Source organism: Chiloscyllium plagiosum, unplaced genomic scaffold (assembly GCF_037043375.1).
Source record: "Chiloscyllium plagiosum isolate Xiang-an unplaced genomic scaffold, Cpla_swu_hap1 HiC_scaffold_24, whole genome shotgun sequence".
In the NCBI taxonomy this organism is placed as follows: Eukaryota; Metazoa; Chordata; class Chondrichthyes; order Orectolobiformes; family Hemiscylliidae; genus Chiloscyllium; species Chiloscyllium plagiosum.
In genome coordinates, this window is record NW_028270162.1 from 22,400,015 (window position 1) to 22,425,383 (window position 25,369).

At 37.9% G+C, this 25,369-nt stretch overlaps 1 protein-coding gene across 2 annotated transcripts in view; it reads left to right on the top strand.

Moving 5' to 3' along the window:
* The window catches only part of grk3 (G protein-coupled receptor kinase 3), a 303,291-nt gene extending 278,402 nt beyond the window's left edge, over window positions 1-24,889 (top strand). Inside the window, exons 20-21 of one of the 2 annotated variants that reach the window (XM_043715595.2) lie at window positions 9,718-9,831; window positions 10,469-24,889. In XM_043715595.2, coding sequence (XP_043571530.1) covers window positions 9,718-9,831; window positions 10,469-10,630 — 276 coding nt within the window. In that variant the 3' untranslated portion in view covers window positions 10,631-24,889. The remainder of the gene's footprint in view (window positions 1-9,717; window positions 9,832-10,468) is intronic. The other variant, XM_087999986.1, reaches the window with a different exon arrangement.
* Window positions 24,890-25,369: the final 480 nt, after the last annotated feature.

The window sequence follows — 25,369 nt, forward strand, 5'->3', positions numbered from 1 at the left end:
TTGTTGCCATGACACTAAGCCACAATAGGAAGTTTCACTCTAAGGTACAACCTCAGGTCTGTGTGACTGAAGTTCAGCGTTTTAAGCATTTGAATTTTAATAGAGCTTCAATACAGTGAGTTGATCAGTGCTCTGTAAAGTGAGATCTAATCAAACAAGGATTTGTCATGTTATTTTCCATCTAGGATGCCTGGATTATTTATAAAAGACGTAGGCTGGTAAGAACAATGCTATCAAACTATAGCATCCACCCGGCTCTCCCATGCTATAGTTGAAATGTTATGAGTGTATTGTGGGGATGTCACGATGAGCTTTATTAGCATGAAACTAGTCTTTTTCATCGGACATCATCTCTCTGTCTCTCATTCTTCTCCTCTATTTCAAGCAACACTTTAGCAATTGCAAACTTGGTTATTCAACTTGAGGGATGCCTTTTCATGTTATACCTGTATTTTGTTTTTCTTATTTCTTCATTATCACCTCAATACTCCTTTACTAGGAAGGGAGAGCAATTTCCATTGTTTCTATGATACTGCTATTTCTTCTGCATTAAGAAATTTAATTTACCACATGTCAGGCTTTCTGGAAGATTGGCTGGACAAAAGGGGCAAAAGTGCCGAGATAATTAATAGATTTGGTATAAAGCCACAGGAAGTACGCAAATTTCGAGCACAGAATCCATGTTCATTACCATCTTTCTCGTGTGAATCTCCTCTGCTGGGCCACCCTCACTGCATAAAGAATCTCCCTTGTCATCCAATATCTTTATTCCTGTTACATCTGATTGCAAAGTCCCTGCTGTAGTGGTTTCTGTGTTTATTTTAAATTTCCTTCATCTGTGTAAACCATAAGATTGCAAGTATGAAATAACTTCAGTTAGTCATGCGCAGTAGGTAACAATATTATACCAAATTCACATGATTAGGTAGGTCCAACCAAGTATTCCATAAACAATAATTGAGAACATGGTGTAATACACTATCCATAGTCTCATTATGATTTATTCAATATGATCAGTTTTCTTCAGTCATAATGATTTTGACTGTTGGAAAAGTCATGATAATGAACATTCAATTAGCACTTAAAGGTCTTTTGTTGCAAATAATTTACGTATCTATCAACCTTATCTAATTTCTTCAAGTAACCATCTTTCATCTTGAAACACTGCAAAGAAATATCCACTTCTGTTTTCGCCATCACTGTGTACAAACAAACAATACAGAAATCATCATGCCTATCAGTGGTCTTTCACTGAACAACAATCAGGAACAGGGAGTTTCTGAATATTGAAGCTAATTGTAATGCACCCAATCAGAGATCAGTAATCTAGTGCAGATCAAGATAGATACTTTTTAATAAAATTAAGAACTGCGGTCTTTTAATAAAGAACTGCAGATGCTGAAGATCTGAAACAAACAAACAAAAATTGCAGGAGAAACTCAGCAGGTCAGGCAGCATCTGTGAAAGGAATAAAAACAATTTTGAGTCCAGTCACATTTCTTCAGAACAGAAAGCTGTTCGAAATACTGATCTGAAGAAGGATCACTAAATTTGAAACATTTACTCTGTTTTCTGTTTGTAGATTTTTTTTAAGCTTGTTCATTTATATCCACCAGTCTGCTGTGTTGCAGACAGTATCCTACACTATAAAAAAAACTGGAATTCAAATGCATTATAGAATTGTAGACTGTGGAATTGTGTCCCCTCAATAGTAAGCTATTGATAGAGTTCACAATACAGGATACAGTACATGATCTGTGGGAAACTTAATGGGCTGAATATACTTCTTACAATATGCAATTACATTTACAATTACATTTAATTACAATGAGAATTGTGTTTTCAAACCAGCTATTGCGTATCGCTGAAAAACAACAAGGAGTAGATCCCTAGACTGTGTACAGTCGGTTCACATATGACGAGATAGTTCCATTCCTGTGCATAATAGCAACACCATTTAAACTAATTGTGCCAGAATCTCATTATAGCCAGTACAGGTAAGGAAAGTTTGCATTCTACAAGTAACGGTATAAAATCTTCAATCATGTCAAAGCTAATTTGCATTGAAGAATTGAACATTATAGCAGAATCAACGTACATGGAAAAACTGCAGGATCTTGTTAAACTACACTACATTGTTTCCATACTACTTAGAAGTTTTCTAGTTTTTGGAGTATTCCCAATCAGCGATGGTCTGTCATGAGCAGAATCTTGTCCATGGCCTAGCCATTTTTGTAGCCTTGGCCACATAGCTGTTTGGGATTCTGCAAAGTGAGTCTATCCTTTACATTTCTCATCAGAGCTGGACTGAATTAAGAATAAATTGTTGATCACTGACAGTGGCATTTGCCTCCAGACCACATTACAGCCTTGATTCAAACATGTGGGTGGCAGGGTGGCTCAGTGGTTAGCACTGCTGTCTCATAGCGCCAGTGACCCAGTTTGATTCAGGCCTTAAGTGAATTTCTGTATGGAGTTTGCACATTCTCCCCTTGTCTGCGTGTGTTTCCTCCCACAGACTGAAGATGTGCACGCCTAGTCAATTGGCCATGCTAAAAGTATCAGGGCCTAGGGTGGGGGAGCGGGTCTTGGTCAGATGTTTTTCAGAGGGTCAGTGCAAACTCGATGAGCCAAATGAGCTCTTTCCACACTAATGATTCTGTGGTTCTGTATACAAGGTAGGTGAATTCCGGGAGCAAGGTAAGAATGACTGTTGTTGACCTTAAAACAGCATTGGACCAAGTGTGGTATCATGGAGCCCTACTGAAATTGAAGTAATGGGAGTCATGGGGAAAACTCTCCACTGGTTAGAGTTATAGATAGCATAAAAGAAGATGATAGTAATTGCTGAAGGCCAATTATCTAAGCTCCACAGCAATATTGCAGGAGTTCTTGAAGCAGTGTTCTAGGCAGAAACATCTCCCGCTGTTTCTTAATGGTAGTTGCTGTGTCATAAAGTCAGAAATGGGGGTGTTCATGATGATTTGACACTGATCAGTACCATTCATAATGCCCCAAATACTAAAGCAGTCCATGCCCAAACACAACAAAACCTGAATAATATTCAGGCTTGGGCTGATAATTGGTAAGTAGTATTCATGCCATACAAATTCCAAGTAATGCTCATCTCTACCATGACAGAATCTGATCATCTCCACTTTATATTTAACAGCATTCCCATTGCTGAATCTCTCACTATCAATACCCATGAGACTAATATTGACTACAAACATAACTGAGCCAGCTATATTAATATAATGGCTCCAACAGCAGGTCAGAAGCTGGGAATTCTACACAGCTTGTCCACCATCTGCAAGGCAGACGTCAGGAGTGTGATGGAACCCTCTCCATTTACCTAGATGAGTGCAGCTTCAGTAACACTTAATAAGTTCAACACTAACTAGGACAAAGGCAATCCATTTGATCAGCTCCCTATCTACCACTGTAAACGTTTACACCCTCCACCCGTGATGCACAGTCAGAGCGGTCTTCTTCATCTGTAAGATACACTGTAGCAACTGTGAAAACCTCCTTTGATTGCGCCTTCCAAACCCACAACCCCTTCCACCTAGAAGAACACAGGAACAGACATATGGTACCACTATAAGGGACATGTTTCTGAAAAAGTCACAACCATCCTGGCTTGGAACTATGTTGCCATTCCTTCCCTGTCACTAGGTCTAACTCCTGAAACCTGCCGTCTAGCTGCACCCTGGATGGACTCAAAAGACGTGGACTCATCAAGGTGGCTCACCACCATCTTCTCAAGGGCAACTGGGCAATAAATGCTGTCCTAACTAGTGACATCCACAACATGAATGATTTTTAAAAAAAGGGCAATAAATGTTAAAATTGTCAGGGATCACATCCTGTGAAAAGGAAAATAAAGAATATTGGACCCAATAATTTTTGCTATATCCAGTGCTTTCAGCCATTTTGTAATTTCACATGATTTGAATAAACCTGTCTGAAGACCAATATTTGTGATGATAGGGGTTTGAGCAGGAAGAAATGATCCACTTCGCATTTCAGGCTAATGGTGTTTGCAAACTATTTGACCATGCTCTTTTCATTAATATGCTGTGCTCTGCCACTATTGAAAATAAGGATGGTCCACCTCCTCCTGTTAGATTTGTATTGTATACTGCTTATTAGCATGAACATCATTCTGTGCTACTTCTTCACCAAGTTTGTACCTCATTATTGGCTATAACTGATGTTAGTTTTGTGTGCTGTCTTACACTCCCCAGTAACATTGGATTAGTCAGCTGGCTTGATAGTAATTAATGGTAGAGCAATTGATATGCCAGGGTGTGAAGTTGTGGTGGAATACAAGTTAGCCTGTACAACCTCATAAAAGCCCAGTTTCAAACTGGTAATCATTCTGAATCTATCCCATTCAGCATGATAGTACTATAACACAGTACGGAGGATCGCCTAACATTCAAGATGGGATTCTGTTTGCATAAGCCCTGTGTCACTCGTACCAGCAATAAGATCATAAGATGTAGGAGCAGAAATGTATCTGCAAGAGATTGGTGATAATTGATTCTCTTGTTGGTTCTTGTACCAACTGCTACTTGTGGCTTAATCAGGTAGATTCAATCTTTTGAATTCAGACATTTGTCAGTAGTGGTGCTGCTAAGCAAATCATGGTCATGAGCATTTTATGTGCTTTTATTATTTTGTTGCTTCTTCCAAGTGTTAAGCATCAGAGAGGGTATCTCTTCAGAGAGTTGGTGGGGCTGTGGGCAAATGGCCTGTCTCCAACTGTAGGGATTCTATGACAAACAAAGCTTTTCACTGTACACATGACAATAAATAAATCAATCAATTAAAAACTCCATCATGCCAAACACAGATTGGTGAGGTCACAGCTAAATGGTTGCATTCTTGTATCTAACATAACCACAGTATTGCAAGAAATGTGAAATGCTTTGTGATGTTATATCACATGAATGAAAATATTTATGAAATGAAACTGTTCAATATTAAAATATCTACATGTCATTCATTACTATAGCATGCGCTACAGGTTCCCCCCGCTGCAGTCTGAAGACAGGGACTCCATATTCAATTGCAAGGAATTCATTGCCTCAATTTTCCTGGGCCTCATTTCACTGGAAGTTCCTTTGGCAAAATGTTTATTCCTCTCTCTCCCCCTAAATATCCACCTCCAACCCTTGTCTTCCCCTTGAAAACCCTCTTCCCAACCCCACACAGTGTTTCCTCCCCTCTTTTCCACTTCTACTGAACGTTCCTCCTCCTTCACAGCTCCCATCCCTGTCTTTGCATCCCTCACTCCTCTCTACATCTCTTGACACCTCCTCTGTCCCTTTTCCCAACATTGCAACTTTACTTACTCTCCAGGTTCCTGGCCTTGGTCTCCAAAACCCAACTGCGTTGCTGTCAAGCCCTAACCTTGCTCCTTGCACCCCATCCGCTGAGCTTCAGAAGGGCAGCTCCCAGCCCTCACCGCAACTTCTACTACTGTGACAGCCTCGCTGGCTCCAGCCGTGGGAGCTCTGTTCTCTGCTGCCACTATGAGCTCATCAGCAACAAAGTCGACCATGATTGGGGAGCAGCTCCTCAGATTCTGTCCATTCTCCTTCAGTTTCGGGGCCAACTTTTTTCAGGTTGTCCACATGATTGAAATTTCACAGGCATTATGATGACTTTTGGAGGAGAACCCACCTGCCTCCTGTTGTATTCTGAACATTGTTGTGGTCACTTCGTCTCACCAGCATTCATACCAGACAGCCCAATCAGAAAGGGAATGTCTACTTTGCCTTCTCTTTACATTTTCTCTTTGTTCTCCTTCACACTCATGTTCATCAACTGCTCACATTACAGCTCCTGGCATGAACTGTGCCTTCATGATCACAGTGTTTTGCTGAATACAGTACTGTAGTGTGCAATGAATCTTCCAATCTACCAAGTTCTGCAGGCCTTTTCCAAAGCTGTCCAGGCAACATAGGTGTTGGTTTAGCCAACAAAGCCCTGCTCTTGCACATTTTTTTTGTAGTGGCATGACTTTCATTGTATGCATGTTGAGCATGAGTGCATCAGGGGGCACACCAGAGTCATCAGCTATGCTGTCACTAGATAACTTTCAATGTCCATTAGTCACCCTCTGGTTTACTATGGCTGAAATACGGCTAGCACAGCAGACTGAAAAAGGGTTACAACATCATGGCTGCTGCCAGACTACCAGACATTGACCTGAGTGACTTGCTACCTCTGGACATTTGATGGAATGCAATCCCTTTGATTCTGCTATGGCCAGAATTGAGAAGCTGTGTTTGCAAAGTAATGTCACTGGCATCCTAGATCTTGGAAACATTTAATCTCAGCAAACCCAAATGCTTGTTCTGCTTCTACATTTCTGTTGTAAGAGTTTGAAATGTCACTAGTTCCCATTGAGTAGTCAATCTCAGTGACCTGCCTTACACAATAGTGAATGGCAAGCTTTGAGATGTTGCAAATATCTCCAGGTCCTGCAATGAAAGAGGGCAAAAGTGAGTACTGCAGATGCTGGAGATCAGAGTCAAGATTAGAGTGGTGCACAGCAGGTCAGGCAGCATCCGAGGCGCAAGGAAATCAACATTTCGGGCAAAAGCTCTTCATCAGGAATGAGCCTCATTGAAAGAACCAGACCAATAAAAGGTGATGACAACTTGCAGTGAAATCCTCACCTTGCTCTAAGGTTGCATTTGCACTGGAGGGATTTCAATAAGATCATCTTCACCAAAGTGGAGAGATCTGACATGTTGTTCCTCACAGATGGGATAATTGCCTGAGAATCCTTGGTAGATATGGCTTTTTGCTTGAGAGCATTTGAAGCCCTATCTGCACCTCCCTGCTCAACATTGCCTCTCAGTTCATTCTCTCAGTTATACTGTATGCCAAGGAGAAAGTCTACTTGTGTACCAATGTCTGCAAGCAATCGTTTATGTGCATAGATCTTAAATTAATCAAAACTCTTTCATCACTTTCAACACCATTCCCTGGTCGAAATTAGCAGATGTAAACAAGTGTAGAAAGCACCGAAACGAATTTGAATCAAAGTAATATCTTGAAGTAATTAACCAACAAGTAATTGTATGTAATTGATAATCTTTTCAATAACCCTGGCTAAGGGTCCTTCCTGCTTCTGAATGTCTGCATTTCTGAAAAGTTAAGAGGTGGAATAAAACAAGTCTTGAGCTTTTCGAGGTAAATGTTGTTTGATCGTTTTACTGACTGTTAGTTACTATAACATACAAGTTTTGAAATTCTTTGGAAACCTGGCTAGTAAACTTAATAGAATAGTGTATTTGGCAAATAGGTTACAAATTAGAAAACCTTGGCAGTATTTGTGGATTTTTCGACTGCTTGGTTTTCTTTCCATATAATTTTTCCAGTCACATGCTTCGGTCACAAAGAGAGCAGACAATCATTGATGTTCCTGCAGCTGGAATCCGTGTTCTCTTGATGAGCTTTTTACTTCCTCCTTCCAGTTAATCATACTCTGAATGAGGGCAATTTAAAAAGGAAAATTTATTTAAAGATGTTTTTGCAACTTTGTTGAATTTTTGATTTCAGGGAACTTTTTTCATCATTTGGAAATGCAGTCATCGAGTAACAATACCTTCTGTATTTGTGTTGACTTATGGGATATTTGGATACTCAGAGAAGCAAAATTAGAAGAATGAATCAATGTCCCCAATTGTCATTGGCACTTCATTAAAAACTTGAAGCCACAGCTCAAGGAAAGCATTATGTTCTTAAAAGCCAGATCATCTAAACTGGCACAAGACACCCAGCATAGTTTAGCAATCATACACCCATCATTTGTGCCTTCCGCCGAGAGGTAAGGTCACAGTTAGTGTATTTAAGACCATAAGAAATAGAAACAGGAGTAGGCCATTTGGCCCCTCAAGTGTGCTTTGCTATTTAATAGAATCACAGCTGATTTAATATTCCTCGTGTGCCCTTTCATGTCCTATCCCCATCGTCCTTGCTTCCCCTACTGATCAAGAATCCATCTATCTTAGCCTTAAATATACAGTAGGACTCTGTCGCCACAGCTCTCTATGGCAAGGTGTTCCAAAGAATCACAACCCTCTGAAAGGTGAAATTCCTCCTCATCTCAGTCTGAAGTTATTGCCCCATTATTCTGAAATTATGGCCTCTGGTTCTCGACTCTCCCTTGAGGGGAATCAGAGTCAGGGGTATATAGCACACTAAAAGACCGTTTGGCTCATTGAGTCTCTGCATGGGTCAAAAAAAACCACCTGACTATTCTAATTTTGTTTTTCAGCACTTGGCCTGTAGCCTTGTATGGCATGCCACTCAGCACTTACCATGTCAGGCCCCTTAAGAATGCTGCTGAAAATGTGTTGCTAGAAAAGCGCAGCAGGTCAGGCAGCATCCAAGGAACAGGAGAATCGACGTTTCGGGAATAAGCCCTTCTTCAGGAGGGCCTTATGCCCGAAACGTCGATTCTCCTGTTCCTTGGATGCTGCCTGACCTGCTGCGCTTTTCCAGCAACACATTTTCAGCTCTGATCTCCAGCATCTGCAGTCCTCACTTTCTCCCCTTAAGAATGCTATATGTTTCAATGTGATCGCCTCCCCATCTTCTAAACTCCAGTGAGTACAGTCCCAATCTGTTTAAGTTTTGCTCATAGGACAATCTGTCCACACCTGGGAACTGCCTCCATTAAAATGATACCTTTCTTTAAATAAGGGGATACCAGAACTACCCTCATACTTCAGATGTGGTCTCAACAGTACTTTGGACAGTTGCAGTAAGACTTCCCTACTCTTATACTCCAACTCCCTTGAAGTAAAGGCCAACATTCCATTAGCCTTCCTGATTACCTGCCACATTTGTGTGCTAACTTTCTGTGTTTCATGTGCAAGTACCCTAAAATACCTTTCATTGCAGTTTTTTGCAGTCTTTTCTTTATTTAAATAATACTCAGTTCTTTTGTTCTCCCTTCTAAAATAAACAATTTATTATTTTCCACTGTATTTGCACAAAGCTGAAAATTTAACCAAGGATTTCCTAGTTATTGTACAGCACTTCACATCCCAATCTCTGATTTAAATTCAGCAATCCTATTTTCCATGTTTAAATTAGTAATGTTCATTACAATAAGCTTCTTCAACTGTGGAGTCTTGCATTACAGATTCCATGTTGATTTTTCAAAGAATTCATTACTTCAGTGAGCTGAGTATTCATTTGTTGACAGGTATAAAACTATTCTCTCTCCTTTGCAGTCTCCTTCTCTCCCTCTCAGCTTCCAATCACCCCCCCTCCCCCACCTGGCCCGGTAACTGGGCATATGTCTTGGGAAATGAATAGGCTAGCAGGGCTATCCTCTGGCAACAACTGTACCTTACAGCCTTCACCATTCACAAAACATTAACGTTTCAGAATCTAGCCCATCTACAGAAAAGTTATCACCAAAGAAAAACAGAGCTTCATCATTAAATTTGCCTCTTCATCAAACATCCCTCTAACTTCGTGCATCTGATAACATATAGCCAGAAGTGATATTAACTATGAACCTCTCTTTCTAAGATGGCTTATCCCAAAGCTAGGATGCTATAACTTAGAGTGAAATTCTAGCAGAGAACCAAATGCAGTCCATAGCAAAATCAACTTATGCAAGCATTTCAGGTCCATCTTTGAATGAATTTAACTTTTTTTAAAATTTTGTTAATCTAGCAAAGCCTGTTAACGATGGAGCAGATAGTGTCGGTGGAAGAGACTCAGATTAAAGATAAGAAATGTATCCTCCTGCGGATTAAAGGAGGAAAGCAATTTGTGCTGCAGTGTGAGGTGAGTGGTTCCTGCAAGGTAGGGAAGTGCGTCTGCTCTGTCTCATCAAACTTCATTTTGAATGGCATTGATGCAGTCATAAGGAAGAACTATACGACAGTTATACCCTTCTCACTACCTATTAGTCTTTGTTTTAGCTCACTTTTGTTCAAGAAAAGGATTGAATTATTGTAGCTCAAATCATTAAGATCCTTACAATGATTTTTCAATAATTCAGTAACATGTCAGCCATTCTTTTTCTATTCACAAAGTATTCTTGTTTCAAAGTGATAAAGAATTCCTCTTCTGAAGCGAGTGAAATTCAGTCATGGCTCCTTCTTTCATTAACGGAACATTTACTTGATGCTGCACAAGTGAAAAATCAGTCTATTTTATCACTTCTCAATCTTGGGTTCTGCCATATGAGGATAAGAGGCAATCTTACTACATATCTTACTGTCTATACTACCTGTAAAGGCCCCAAATTAAATGTGACAATGAGTCCCAAACAACAATGGCAAAGGTATCAGAATTCTCCTGCTGATAGAAAGGAAAAGCCTGTACCTAGCACTAATTATGACTTTCAGAGAAAATTGGGAAATCCAAATAGAAACACAGTGTCTCTGACTAACTCCTTTGCATTTTCTTTTCCAACCAGAGTGATCCTGAATTCATCCAGTGGAAGAAAGAATTAACGGAAGCCTTCAATGAGGCCCAAAGAGTCCTCCGAAGAGCCCCTAAGATGTTGAATAAGTCACGTTCAGCAGTGGTAGAGCTGACCAAACCCCCTCTCAGCCACAGGAACAGCAATGGACTTTAAGGGAGAGCGTTTTTGCGTGAGTCGGGGAAAAGAAGCAAGAGACCTGAGGATGGTTTTGTGCAAACTACTTCTATATCACCTCGTACGTGGTCCAGCGTGTTGTTATTAATTAATTATGATCCCATAAAATAAGGTATATATATATATAGAAATATATATATATATGTGTATATATACTATATATATGCATACATGTATGTAGATATGAATGTGAGACTTTTTGGAACAGTTTGGCTGTGTATTTTCTATTGGAAGTATTGATGAACGAGTGTAGCATCTGTTAACTGAAACCACAGTAACCACTGGGGTTCTTGAGCCAACTCCACAAGAATGGACTAGAGGATGTTGCCAAATAATATTGGAGAATTTATTTTGTCATGTGTCATTGCGCCCTGGTGGTGTTCTTTGCTTCATATCAGAGAGTTGGAGGAACATTGACATACAAAGCAAGTGGCTGACAGACCTGTGTTTTTAGCCACTGATTCACTCAGATTTCTTTTGCTTCTGAACTGCAACATATCACATTGAACGTTGACCCATCATCGGTGGTGCATCTGTCGCCATGGTTACTCTGCTCTCAAAATGCTGTTTTGTGACATACTTGTCACGAATAGCACCATGTGCCAATAAGTATCATCGTCATCTGACTTGGGTTTCTTTTGCTGTTTCGGACTCGCTACCTTGCTACGTATCATGTGTTTACCAGCTGCTGCTTTCTGTATGTACCCAACATTGGGTGGTTGCAAACATCAGTTGGATGATGGATTACTTTATTCCCATGGTTATACAGACAGTGATAAACAACTATGTGTTGGTGCTTGATCTCACCCTTCACCACCACCCCCACTATCCCATTCCAAATCCCTGCTATTTGCAATGTTTCTTTGATGACAAGAGAATGATTGCTGCCATTCTGGATTGCCAGGTTGTCAACTTGTTAATATCTGCTAGCTCTCAGCTGTCACTAAGTTTTCTTGGCTACTCGAATGTTGCTTTGTGGCCTGTTTTGTTGATAGGGTTTCAGTGGTTGCTAGATGACAACACAGTCACACATCATTGTCAAGTTTCCATGGATAACGAATGACAAGGTTCTCTGTGTTTTGCCAAGTGTCTATGGTTACTGGATATATAACTATAGTTACTGATCATGACCCGTCGTGCTTCTGTAATACCTGGTGGACTATTCTGCTACCGCTGGAGAATTTTCAGTTATTGTACATATTTAGATGCTGATCTACAGACCTAGTTGGTCCTGATATCTATGTTCATAGATACTGATCAAGGATTACTGGAAGCCATTCCATTGTTAGATTACTTGTCACAGTTTGGAGGATTTTAAAATCATTGCATGACGGGACATTAATGTGTGCTGCAACCTACACTTTACTCCAGTGAGATGAAAAAATTTAGGAATCCCTACATTCTACACTTCTGATCTACGCAGCATATGATTTGTTTTATAAAGTCTTTGTCCCCTTCCCACCATGAAGTGCAAAGTGCCAATGGACTTTACAGATTAAGGAAGATTTTAAAACCAATCTGAGAGAAAAGTAAAATATTTATCATTGATATTACTGTGCAAGTGTACATAATGTTTAAGAACTAATATACCAAGAATCTATGGTAACAACATGAGAATATCTTTAAATGGTGATTGCATAGCATGAGTTGCTTTATTGAACATGTCTTCTATGAACACAGTGACAATGCATTGTTACATCTTAATAACTGGTCAGTCGCAACAAGGGTCAGCTATTAATCCGATTTTAGGGAGCAACATCAACGCTGAAATTCGTTTGGTTTTCTTTGTTGCATTTTGTTTCAGCTACAGTACCACTAAAATGTTTAAACCTCATATTTCAACTGTAAAAATAACGGTGATGTGTATAGTTTTTTCAGGTTATATTTTTGTTTAGAACTACTGCATTTAATGCGTATTGAAATATAATATTAAGCAAGGAGACAATTGGGCTCAAAATTTGCCACAACCATTGCCATGGACTACTGCTTTCACAGAAATTGAGATTAAATGATGGAACAAGGCTAGTCTGTGGTCAGTTCCAATTGCTTTTCATACAGGATGATGTCATAATAATTTCTGTTGCCAAGTGGGATAATGTTGCTAGCTTACTTTTGAATCAGTAATAAATATATAACCTGACTTTGTCAAGAGTGTGGGGAGACAACACTGCTGATCCTAAGGGTGTAAGTTCAATTAGTTAACATTGATATTTATCATACAATAAGAAAACCAATTTTTATTTCTTGCTTATCCCAAAAATCCCACCATTTTATCTGTTTCTTTCCTTTCCACTTTCACCTCCTGCTCCTTAAAAAATGAAATTGGATACAATTGTATCTGTACTATTTTGTAGCGCCACCTAGTGCACGGGCAACACTGGTGGCAATTCCATAGATGGGATTGTTTTCCTTCTCTCACTTTATACATTAGTGTATGTTGAGTTGATGCAATATTGTCAGATTTCAGACTCAGGAAGTATTAGTACAGCTTGTATGTTCTTAAATGAGACAGTTAGTCTGTACAGGCCACCTCTTAAAAGAAATAGTGCCTAAAGTGCAGCATGCACATGCAAAATTATACGGTCAACTGATCTAACCAATAAGTGCCCAAATCTGTAACAAGAACTCACTAATTCTGCATTGTTGCAGGAGTTAGCTCTGATATTGCACTTTGTTTTTTGCAGTTTATTTCCTGATCAAAAATTAATTTTTATTCAGAGAAAATTCTACTGAAATTAGCATGGATCCCTCAGCATAGTAACCTCAATTCTTTAAAGCTCAGTAGATTTTTGCCTATTCCATCTCATCAGAGAGCAAAAGGGAAAATTGGACAGGGAAGAGTATAAGTCCTGAGCAGAACCTTGGAGTTCCTTCCATGTGCCTGTATGGGGGTGTGCCATCCTCACTGTTCAATTTCCCTTTCCATGTTGTACCTAGGCAGTGCTTTGAAAAATGACAAAATCTGTCTCATCTTTTGTCAAACAATACTAAGAATGATTCCACCAATAGTGCCCTAAAAATGCATGTTATATCAGTTAGTGTTACGTATCATGCACTGATCAACTTTATTTCTGAAAGGTTCAACACAAATTAAGTGCCATGACCCATGGTGGTTTAATAATGTACAATGGCTGAAATTGTTATAAAAATACCTAAACTTGGAAAAACACAAGCAGCATAGAAAGGACGAATATTCTGATGACATAATCTAATTAACAGGTCCTCCATATAAAAAACTGAATGCTAGTTGCCAATGCTCTTTTATATCATGGCAGAGGCAAATTGCTCATTTGAAGCAAATGATCTTACGAATTCAGGAGTATCTTCTTTGAATCAGCTTTGGATTCAACCATAATTGAGAACTTTTGGTGTTTGAATTTGTGAAAGAGGTTTAATGCACATTATATAATGCATTACTTGGAGCAGTGATTTGTACTTCATATGAACTCCATATCAATGAAAGGTGCCCATTCTACTGGTAAGTGTTACAGTGTCTTTGATGTCTATATTATGTAAATATTCTTAAACAATGCACATTTTGTCAGTATTATTGTGAGAATATAAAACCGAGAAGCTACATAAGAACATTAGAATTTGTGAATAAGATGCCACTATTTGTAATATTTATTACACCATATGCATTATTAATAAAAACAATGGACCCCAAATGGATGCCAACTATGTGCACCTTTGGTTGGTGAAAAACATTGTTGTATTTCTGCTAGATCTATGAATTGTCCCCCTTTCCACCATATTTTTAATAATGAACATAATGTTTCATAAGCCACTATGAAAGAGAAAACTCACTAAACTAAATTTAATTTGTTAAGAGTTTAAGATTTTAATTGTTATGTTTTGCATATGCAGTAGAAACTATTGATAGTAAACATTTTCTTAGGCTTTGTTTCTATGACAAAAGGCTGTCCTAAACTCTGAAAACAAGTGTTTAGCAGTATTGTTATACTTTGTTAACATGTCTTTTAGATGTTAATACTAAATTGTAACACATTTATCACAAAACATAATACAGGTAAACCTAGCTGAAATGTTACTATACAGTTACACAGGATGTAGGAGTTACTAATGACTTCAGTTACTGGCTTCTCCATCTAGTTAAAGGTGCATGACCAGAAATAATGTTAAGCATTTCTTGCTTACTTGTGACACAATCTGGTATTTTATGGTGGAAATTGCATATGGTAGTGTTTGCTCTCCATATGTAAAGATATACCATAAACATGAAATAGGTAAGGGAGGTTTGTAATATTTATAAAATTGCGATCATTTGCAGTTTTCTATAAATTGCAGAGTATTAAAATGTACATCCAGTGACCATAAGGACATATTCGTTGCAATGATACTGTTAACATGAAATGGTGCAATAATTCCCATTTATTTACCAGCTAGACAACATTGAGTTTTGTCTTTCAGTTGATACATCACATAGAGGGGGTCAGCAGATTTAGTAAAGGACAATGTAATAATCATCTGATCTTGGCCCTCAATTAACAGCCCTAATGTTTGCATCGTAACCTTAAAGAAATCCTGGACCAGCAATCAGCATGATCATGGGAGATCCTTTCAATAAAATGTAAATGGCAGGCACCCAGGTGATTGGGGCACTTCATTGTTGTCCTTTTGACTCAGAGGCCAGAAGGTAGTAGCTCTATTGCCAGTCCAGGCGATGCTATTTCTTCCAATCTCCAGAAAGAAAGTCAGGTTAACCTCAACCCACAAATCCTTGATTGGAGTCCCAGCCACATCGTAGTTTCACATGGTGTACTGGCTGCCATTGAGCTACTTGACTAATGCATAGCTAATTAGGACATGAATTCCTAGTGTTAGGAGTGCCTATCCCTGTCACAGCAATGTTGTTGACCTTGTTGGTGTTAGGCTTTGACTCGAAAATGAACACAGTTCAGTGGGATGTTCAACATTCAGTCAAACTGGTGTATCAGGTTTTCTTCCTAATTTGGGGTTCTTTCAATGCAGTCAGACTCAGCTTACAATTTAGAGATGCCGGTGTTGGACTGGAGTGTACAAAGTTAAAAATCACACAACACCAGGTTATAGTCCAACAGGTTTAATTAGAAGCTAGTGCTTCCAATTAAACCTGTTGGACTATAACCTGGTGTTGTGTGATTTTTAACAAAGCTTACAATAGGAGTGTGCTGAAAGAGTTCCAACCTTATTGTTGTTGAAGACTTAAATATTCTCAGTTACAATTATTATTACTATTGTATGCACTCACAGCCAAGAATTTTTTATAGTATTCTCAGTCTGTACAAACTAAGAGTGCTGCCAAGAACCTCATATGTAGTTCTTACAATATTTTGTTTTTGCAGGGAATGATTAGACAACTGTAATCTAACTTCACACAGTTAAATTGAATTAATTTTCATTTTTGAGAAGTCTAATGTTAAAAATCCCTCAGATGAGTTCACATACTACAGCTGGATATGTATGAGTTTAAATTGTCGTTTTGAATGAATTGCCTAGAACTCAACATTTTAAAAGTGAAAACCATGATCCATATGAAAGATATTAAGGAAAAATATTATAAATTCTGACAATGTGAACAGAAGAACAGAAACTGTTGGAATGACCTCAGTTTTGTCATTGTCTTTAAAATAGGCCATGACATTTTGATCTGTGAATATGATCCAACTTTTAAAAATTTGGAGAAAATTAGGAATTATTTATTGGTGTACAAAAATTTTGAAACATGCATTTTTTTAAAAGTTTGATTTACTTTCATACTTTTGTCCCCATGAGTCATTCTGCATTTCTTTCAGATTCCTGTATTTTGAGGGTGACACTTCTGGACAATCACTCAAGTTTCTAATGTGTCCAAACTTGACTCATTACTGTTTACTGGTGTATGAAACATTCTACAGTATATGAAACAGAATAAATGAAGTGTTTGCGATTAAACCAAATCTTCTGTGGGTCTAAAGTAGCTACTGAATCCACAGCATACTTTGCTACATGCTGTTGTTATGACTTGTTTGACTTTTCCACGTATTAGATTCAGTAATATCCTTTCTGCACTGTAAGATGAAATATTTCTCCAAACATCCACACAGCATTCTTCAATTGACTGCCCAATGGGTGATGGGAAGGAACCTGAAGTAACATTTTAGAAGTATGAGTTACATCATAGAGGATAGTGTGATAGAATGAAATTACATTAACAAAGGATAAGGATATTTATTCGGCATCTCTGTTGCTTTTTGGTCTAAAAGAAGCTGATTGTAACAGACCAAGGACTGGTTCTTTTTAAAAGGGTAAGGAAATATGTTTTTCTTCAATTTGCATTTTTCTCACAATGTGCCTGTTTTACAATCAGTGATATTCTCTTCCAAAAAAATTCACAAAAACTTGTCTGGAATAATTACCATTCAGAGATACAACATATGGACGCGAACTGTCAACTGTTTAGTGTGTTTATTCATTTTGATCTGCTCCTATAAATAAAGATTCCTATCGATTTAAATGGGTTTCAAAACCATTACATTTTTAAAAAATCATTATATTTCCCTCTCCCAATATTTTCCACTCATCTAGATCTGTCAGACCAAGCCACTTCCTCCTCATGCAGGCAGAAAGGCCTTTCTCAGTGATTAGAGGATATTGTTGAGCAGTGTCATGCTGATTCCTAATTTAGTTGTATTAATTGTATAATTTATACTGGTGGGTTACAGCAATAAAGCAGTGGTTTATGGCAACAGCTTGTGGTAAACTTTGTGCCTTTTTGAGTCTCTGCACAAATTGAATAATTTGATTTCATTTGCTCTGTAGGGTTTTTTTTAAACTTTGAAATCATATTTTTTGCACCAGTTTTCAGGGATGTGAAAGAAGCTGCTTTGCATTAATGAGGCTGTCTGAATCGGGTTAATTCCTGTACTTTATACTGCTGAAGAAATGCTTTTAAGGATGTATTGAAAGTTGCAGCATTTTTTTAGTGGTGGCCAGTGTGGTTTAACAGAAGTTTTTTTAACCCTGTTACTGTGCCCCAGGTTTCACAAACCAGGTTGCAGGTAGTTGAGTAGATTGGGAGGAGGGATATTTTTGGGGACGGCTGTTGCAGTCATTGTAGATAAGTTGTTTTGACTGTGATTGTTATGGTGTTTGGCAAATCTGTTTCAAATGATTTGTGAGCTTGCTGAATCTTCATCCTGGAGATTGGAACATGCTCAGATTCATGCCCATGACAATTGACCTGCAGAATCCTGGAAACTGCAGGAAGTTTGGACTTGGGAATGTGCATATTCTGACACTTCCAGTGGAAATCTTGGATATGACCAGAAGTGGGGTTTCCATTCTCCATAAAGTGGCTAGGTAGTAAGCAAGAAATTGTTTAATTTCAAACAAATGAAAGGAGCAGTGCTTCTCTTTAAAGAATAAAACAAATCCTGTAAAAAATTGTAGAGCTCATATCCTCAAACTTGCCCATCCCCTAATTCTTCCTTGTTTATTCTGATGAGTCATGATAATAAAAGTGTAGAGCACCAGACTTGGAATGATTTGGGGTCAGGCATGTCTGTTGCCATTTTCAGATGGACACATGTCAGAATAAGCACATGGTAGAAACCCACATTAGCCCCCACAAAGATATGCTGCATCTTCAACTTCTATACAGTGCTTGAATTTTTAAAAAAAAGAAAAAAATGTTTTTTAAGCTTTTGTTTTTTGACTGAATCTTGTTAGTATTGTATCAAACTGATGTACATATTCTAAAAAAAGGAGCATCCTATATACAGAATGTCTGATCTCTTCCCTCCCTCTTTTTCCCTATCCATTGCTCAGTCATCAACCTGTATCTTTCGAAAAAGATTCTAGTGTACTGTGTCATGGATGCAGCTGTATATTTTTGCTGCCATGCTGTGTTCAGTGTAAAAGTTGGAATGGAGGGGGGAGGAGGGAGAGACCAAAAAGACATGTTATGTTATTTATTGTGAATCTGTTCTTTCGACATCATTGTGACATTCTGACATTCCAAACTGAACTCTTGTCTGAATCATTACTGTGCATGTGGTCACATTATTACTTCTCTGATTCTTTGCCCTGTCTGAAGTTTTCGGGTATTTTTATGTACTCAGGTGTACAAATTGATCCCAAAAATGTAAATGAGCATTCTCTCCTCCTCTGGTGGAATAGTTAATAACAGCAGCATGAAACTGAGCCATGACCAGAGCAGGTCATTCAGCCTGTCCACCCCTGTTGTGCAATTCAGTCAGATGATGACTGATTTGAATCCTAACTCCATCCATTCATCCCTCGAGACTAGCAGAAAACAGTCTGTTTCGGATTTAAAAATTTAAATTGAACTAACATTGACTGAGTTTTATAGGAGAGAATTCCACACTTCTGCCACTTTTGTAAGGAGTAATGTTCCCTAGCTTCTCCTCTGAATAATAGCTCAGTTTCTTGTCTTGGTAGAATGACCTGATGAGAGTTTCTGAAAATGAAAACCAGCCAACATTCACAAACCTAACTGACCTTCTGAAAAGTAGCCATGTGTGGATAATGTGAGAATAGAATTGGGTTTGATCGTAATTCCACTTCTCTGTAGGCTCACCCTTGAATAATGGCCACTTGGGCAAGGTACTGGTGGGCTGTTAGCACTTAATTAAACAATTTCCCAGCAAGAATCAACTTTTTCAGAAGAGGAGGAGAGAAAAGTGGAAGAAAAATATAATTTCTTCCAAAGTGAAATGTGGCATTTATCATAACGGTGGCTGCTTCTTCCTACTTGTCAAGAGTGCCATAAATCTGCCCTGCTGAGGTGGTTTTACAATGATGGTGTTAATAATGTTTGGCTTTCTAAAGCACCTTATCACAATGAAATGTCTCAAAGCACTTTACCAAATTAATTACTATTGGAGCCGAGTGACTGTTGTAGGATTGCACTTGTGATTTGGTGTAAAGAAATAGAGCAGAATTATACAATTAGCAGTGGTGAAAATTATATTATTGTTAAAAAGTTAGCCACTATATAGAAATTGAAATTAGATCAAAAGAATCTTGCCACCACCTGAGAAATGTAATAGTCTAGAATGATGGCCAGATTACGCGTGAAATGTGGACCTATGTAATTGGCAGAATGGGACAGATGAAAGGTGTCATTCTTTCCCCCCCCCGCCCCCGCTTAAAACCTTAAGTTTAAAAAAATGCTCAGACTCTTATTCCCTGAACAGAATGGTGTTGGGATCGGTGTTAAATTTATAATTCACTTGTTACTGAAAAATGCTCAACATTTATTGTCAGGTCGTTTTTAATTATAGATTAAAAAGAAAATTCTACTCATCCCTGCTGGTTTTAAAATCCTTGCAATTTTAAAAGTCATAGCACTCTACAACAGTCCGTTTTACAATTTGCCAATCCAAGGTCCTTGACCAGGAGATTTACGAATTGCACAATCTATCATGCCACCGTGTCATTCATTTGAATTTTTCAGCAGAAACTAGTTAAAAGTCCCACTTCACTGTGCTTCACATTAGCACTCTTCCATCTGTGTTATCACTTGTGTTTAATCCAATTCAGGTGAGCCACATTAATTGATTTTTACAGCTGGTGTGATAGTTCTTGTACCCATAGTTAAGATACTGATTGAGAAGTGACATCATGATTTCTATTTCGAATTAAAAGTCCAAATGGACTTTGATACAAACAAGCTTTTGAAACAAGTATCAGTGAATGTTATTTGCACATGTTTGTTCCTAATGGACAGCAAGCACTCTGAGTGGGAGGACATAAATCTGTTAATCACACAATAGCAGGAGGCTAAAACTGTGCATCTGTTTTATATTGTAATTCCAATCTGTTCTATCTGACATAAATCACAGGTTGCTTTGTGCAGATCAGTAGTTTTCTAAGAAATGAAAATGGACAATTTCTGCATCTGTTTAATATTTTACAATGATTAACAAATATTTCTCTGCAGAATAGTAGCAGTATCTGGTAAATGTTTGTTTGGAGAGGAGCAACCTGTTTTTTAATCTACGAACAACATTGGTCCGATCTTCAATAAATGATTTCACAGCTCATATTAATCAGATGCGCCTTTCCTAACTGTACATAATATAACAAAGTATTTACTATTTAAATGACACCGTAAAAGCCAAACACACACAAGCTGGCAGTAGCAACGGTTATGGGACTGAATTAAAGGTTATGGCGTAGATTAAATGTATGTAACAACATATTTCTGCAAAGGTTATGGGCTGAATTAAAGGTCACAGCGTAGAATAAATATACATTACAGAAATTTCAATATAGAAGGCCTATTGAACCATGTGCTATCCCTGCATCAGTGTTACTTTCACTTTAACGTGTGTTCATAGTAATACACCTACACTATTACTCAGCTGAGCATCATTATTATTTGTTGAAAATTATCCATTCACTGCAACCTTTACCTGCTACAGCTGCTGCGAGTGAACTTTCTGATCCTGAAATTCCTAGGAGGCCATTTTTCCTGGGGTTGGGTGTCAATGAGTACTCTATGACAGCAAGGGAACTTCTGAAGCATCTATCTGAACCAGCCAGCCAGATTTCCAAAATTGTAAACATTGTGGAAGACAGTAGGATGTTGGTGTGGAGGGTTGAAAGAAAATTTGCTCACAAACACCTCCACCATTGGAATTTAAGAAGCAGAATCCCAAGAAAACAATGTTACTCTCAATATTTGTCTACCCACAAGTGAAAAATCAAGCATTTTCCCTCTTCAGGAATTTTGGGATCCTTTTTAAGTTTGATTCAATCTCTTGAATGTATACCATCTTAAAGTAAATGCTGAAGTACAACACTGACATTAGACTGTCCTAGTTATGGAGTATCTTTCTTTTACAGTTGTCTAATTTATTTCATGGAAGATTTCAGGAACAAATTGTATTTGAGTAAACTTTCTATATCAGCCTGTTATTCACAGCAATTTGAAATCAGAAGTTGAGGAAATTCTGCAATGAGCTTGTCAGAAAATAGCATCTGCTGCTCAAATGTTTGGCAACAGTATCTACTTGAATCCAAACCAGATTAAAGAAATTAGAAAGTTTCCTCTGATCTTTGTGTAGCGAAGAGTGATTCTCAATATCTGGTCATTGTGGATCCATTTGAGATTTGATGATTTGAGAAATAAATGTGTTAAAGTGGTGATAGTTCTTTTGCAGTATGAATCTGATACAGAATAAATGTATGTAATAAAAAGTCACAACATAAATAACAACTTGGATAAACTTTAGGTCTTCCTAAATCTCTGCAGTAATGGTCACTGTTGCAACAAAGGCAAATCAGATATTTGGAGCAAGATGTCATTTAACAGCAAAAAGCACACTGTCCAGATAATTTTCAATCTGGCAGTTTTGAACAGAGAAACGTTGGCTCAGATAACGGGAGAACTACCTGCTCTTCAAATGTGTCATTGAAATTTTGATATCCAGGTGCTTCACATCCATTTAAGTACTTTTGAAGTGTGTCATTGTTATAGGGCACCACGCCCAATTTTCACACAGCAAGCTCCCAAGATCAGCATCTGATAATGACCAGATAATTTGTTTTTTCAATGTTGGTTCATCATAAATAATCAGCCAAGATGCAAGAAAGAATTCTCCAGTTGCTTTTGAAAATTGATGCAAGATATATCATGGCACTATCAAAGCTAGAATGAGCCTTAGAAGATTGCACTCCTTCACTACTGCTCTGAAGTGTCAGATTAGATTTTGTCCTCAATTCTCTGGAGGTACATGAACCTACACCATCATTCAGTGAGAATGTTACCAACTGAACCACGGCTGGCAATGAAACTCGCAAAATGCTGCCTCAGTCAAATTCCTGTTAATTTAGCTATATCTCAAGCCTAGGTTTTTTAATAAAGTCAATGATTCCCTTTGGCAACATCTTTCAAACCTTTGGTCATAAATTACAGTATTCATTAAAAAGCCCATCTTCATATCCTGTCTTGCACCTTCTGCCATCACAACCTCTTTACTTTCTAATGACCTCCAACCTCTCTGCTTGCTTTTCCTATCAATCCTTGTTAAACACTTTCAGTTCCATTTCGACCCAACCACAACTACAGTAGACTTTATGCATGAATGCAGCTAATATTAATTATTCTCTTCAATTACTCCATAATTTTTAATAGGAGTGATCAGACTATCTCCCTCGGCTGTCTGCAAATCATTGTACACACTAACTCATTGGCATCATCAGACGATCCATTCCTTTCTTTACTAGCTCAGTTAACATTCTTTCCTTGCTGTTTGTATTCTCTCTGAGAATATCTGAAGTTCCCATCCTTTGCACAACACCTAATCGTTATTTAAGTTATAATATGATACGATACAAGGGGCAATAATGTGCAGTGCATATGCAATTAATTTTCAGATGCAAACAATAATTACCAGTTCAAGCTTGTTTTAATTCCAGCTACCTTCTCCAGTTAACATCCAGACTTTTGTCACTCTGTTTTAAACTCACCCATGTATCAAGCACTTTATCCCCATCCCACCAACATCCCCAAAACTGATTCCACAAGATGAATTCAATTGTGTAAGGTCATTGCTTTGTTCATCCAAGTTAAGTTTTAATTCAATATCCATTTCGTCAACAAAACTATGTACTTTGTTCACTCAAATAACATAATCTACCTCATGATAAAATTCTGTCTGCATTTGTCAGATGTGCTTGTTTGCTTCCCAAGTTTGAATCTATATATTATTAATTCTTCCAGAATTCCTTCGCAACAATCTTTCCCGCAAATTATATTTGGTTATCTTTGTCAGTCCCTGTATGTGCTAGTTCATAGCTCTCAAATTCTGATCTTAGTGACAAATTCCTTCTTGGTCTTGTTTCATGTTATCTCTTTCTCACGCCTTGCAGTTTTCTGATTGATCCACTGGGCATTCTACCAATACTGATAACTGACATTTAAACAATTTGCCCTGAGATTCTGCAGTTCTCTTTGCAACTTGATCTGCTTTACCACATCCTTCCTAATGTCAAACCTTCTGTAACATCTCCTCCTTAAATGATAATTTCAGTCACTTACCTTAACATTTTCTCATTCAAGCTAACTGCCACTTTGTGAAGAGCCTTTGGATGTTTTTGCTATATTGAAGGATATGAGTGCCAAGTTATGTAATATATTTCTGTTCATCAATTCTGCCAAATTCTGGTAAAGGGAGACATGTTCTCTGGAGGGCAGAAATAAAAATCTAATTGATCATGCACTGGTTTCATATATTTTTGTTGTATATCCTAACATAGAACAGTTGCTTATGTGTTTTCTATTCCATTGTCATGCCAGGGAGTGATATACTGTTCAATTTGATACAATTTTGAACCTAGAAGAACAGTTCCTTCTGTAAAACAAAAAGACAGACACAAACTCGAGTCTTACCTTAAATCATAAAAATGCAATTATACATTTTCCTTGTGAGTTTTAGATATGCCAAAAAAATGTGATCTTAAAACAAAACTCTTGGATGCATTTTGAGAAGAATTTTTTAAATTTTCACAAAAAAAGTGTGTCAAAATCTATAGCAATTACTATTAATTTCAAGGTGAAGTGGCACCCCCTTCACTTGTTGATCTGTTTATAACCAGAATCTAACTGCAATCAAATTTCTTTAGCTAGCACCTCAAGCTATTCAAATTGTAATGTGTGCTAGATTTTCACCACAACAGTGCAAAAGCATTCTCAAGCATGCTACAATTACTTCATGATTTTATGACCGGCAACAATTTCAATGTATTTTCTTTTGGTCCTGATCTAGTAAATGAAATTAACAAAAGGGCTGCTGTCCACATTTCATACATTGAAATGATAGAAAGAGTTAATTGTAAAATCAAGTTGTTGAGAAAAAGGGAATTCTTCACAAGAGCATACCAAGTATGAATGATTTGCTTTCTTCCCAGATGGCAAAACCCACTTAAGCAAAGCACATGTGTGCCTGACTTTCTTAATTTTGCAACTTCAAATTCATCTGTTGTTTCTGCTTCACAAGATTGAGAATAAACTCTAGAAGGCAGAGATGTACCCACATTATGATACTTAAAGACTCATTAAAATAATTCTATAAAGGAATCTGATTTAGAATTATTATTTTGGATACAGGAAGTTTAAAGTAGTATGTAAATGAAGCTTTGTATTGCAAATTTATTGGCTGTATAATCTCTTGTTTCTGTGTAATTAAATATGGTGTAAATAAATTTGATCATTAGATTTAGCCTGAACATGTGGTCTTATAGCGTGCTGTTTTCTACCTTTCAGAGACTCAAAGAGTACATGGTAGGCTTTTTCAAATTTTCTGTCTTGATAAAGGATGGTTTGTTAATTGTATGGTACATTATTCCTTCATACTTAAAGGTTCACCATCCAGATCCCACAGAAATATAGAAATCGAAGCTTCTTCAATGGCACCAACAGGAGGCCCAGCATCACTGAACAAACCAGACAAAATGTAAGTAAAGGCAAGAAAGGCTTCACAAATAGAGGTTGCCAGGGAAGAGGATTTAGGGCTGACAACAGTAAAGGCAGGATCGTGAGTTTTGGTATGCGCCACCTCCCACCATCCCTAATTCTGAATACTAGATTCCCCAATTAGTCACTGAGTGTCCTTGAATGAGGGCCCTCACCTACCCTAACATCTAGAATACTAACTAGCAATCCATGGAGGTTTGTTTGTCCTGCTTCTTTTTACATGGTGACTGGAC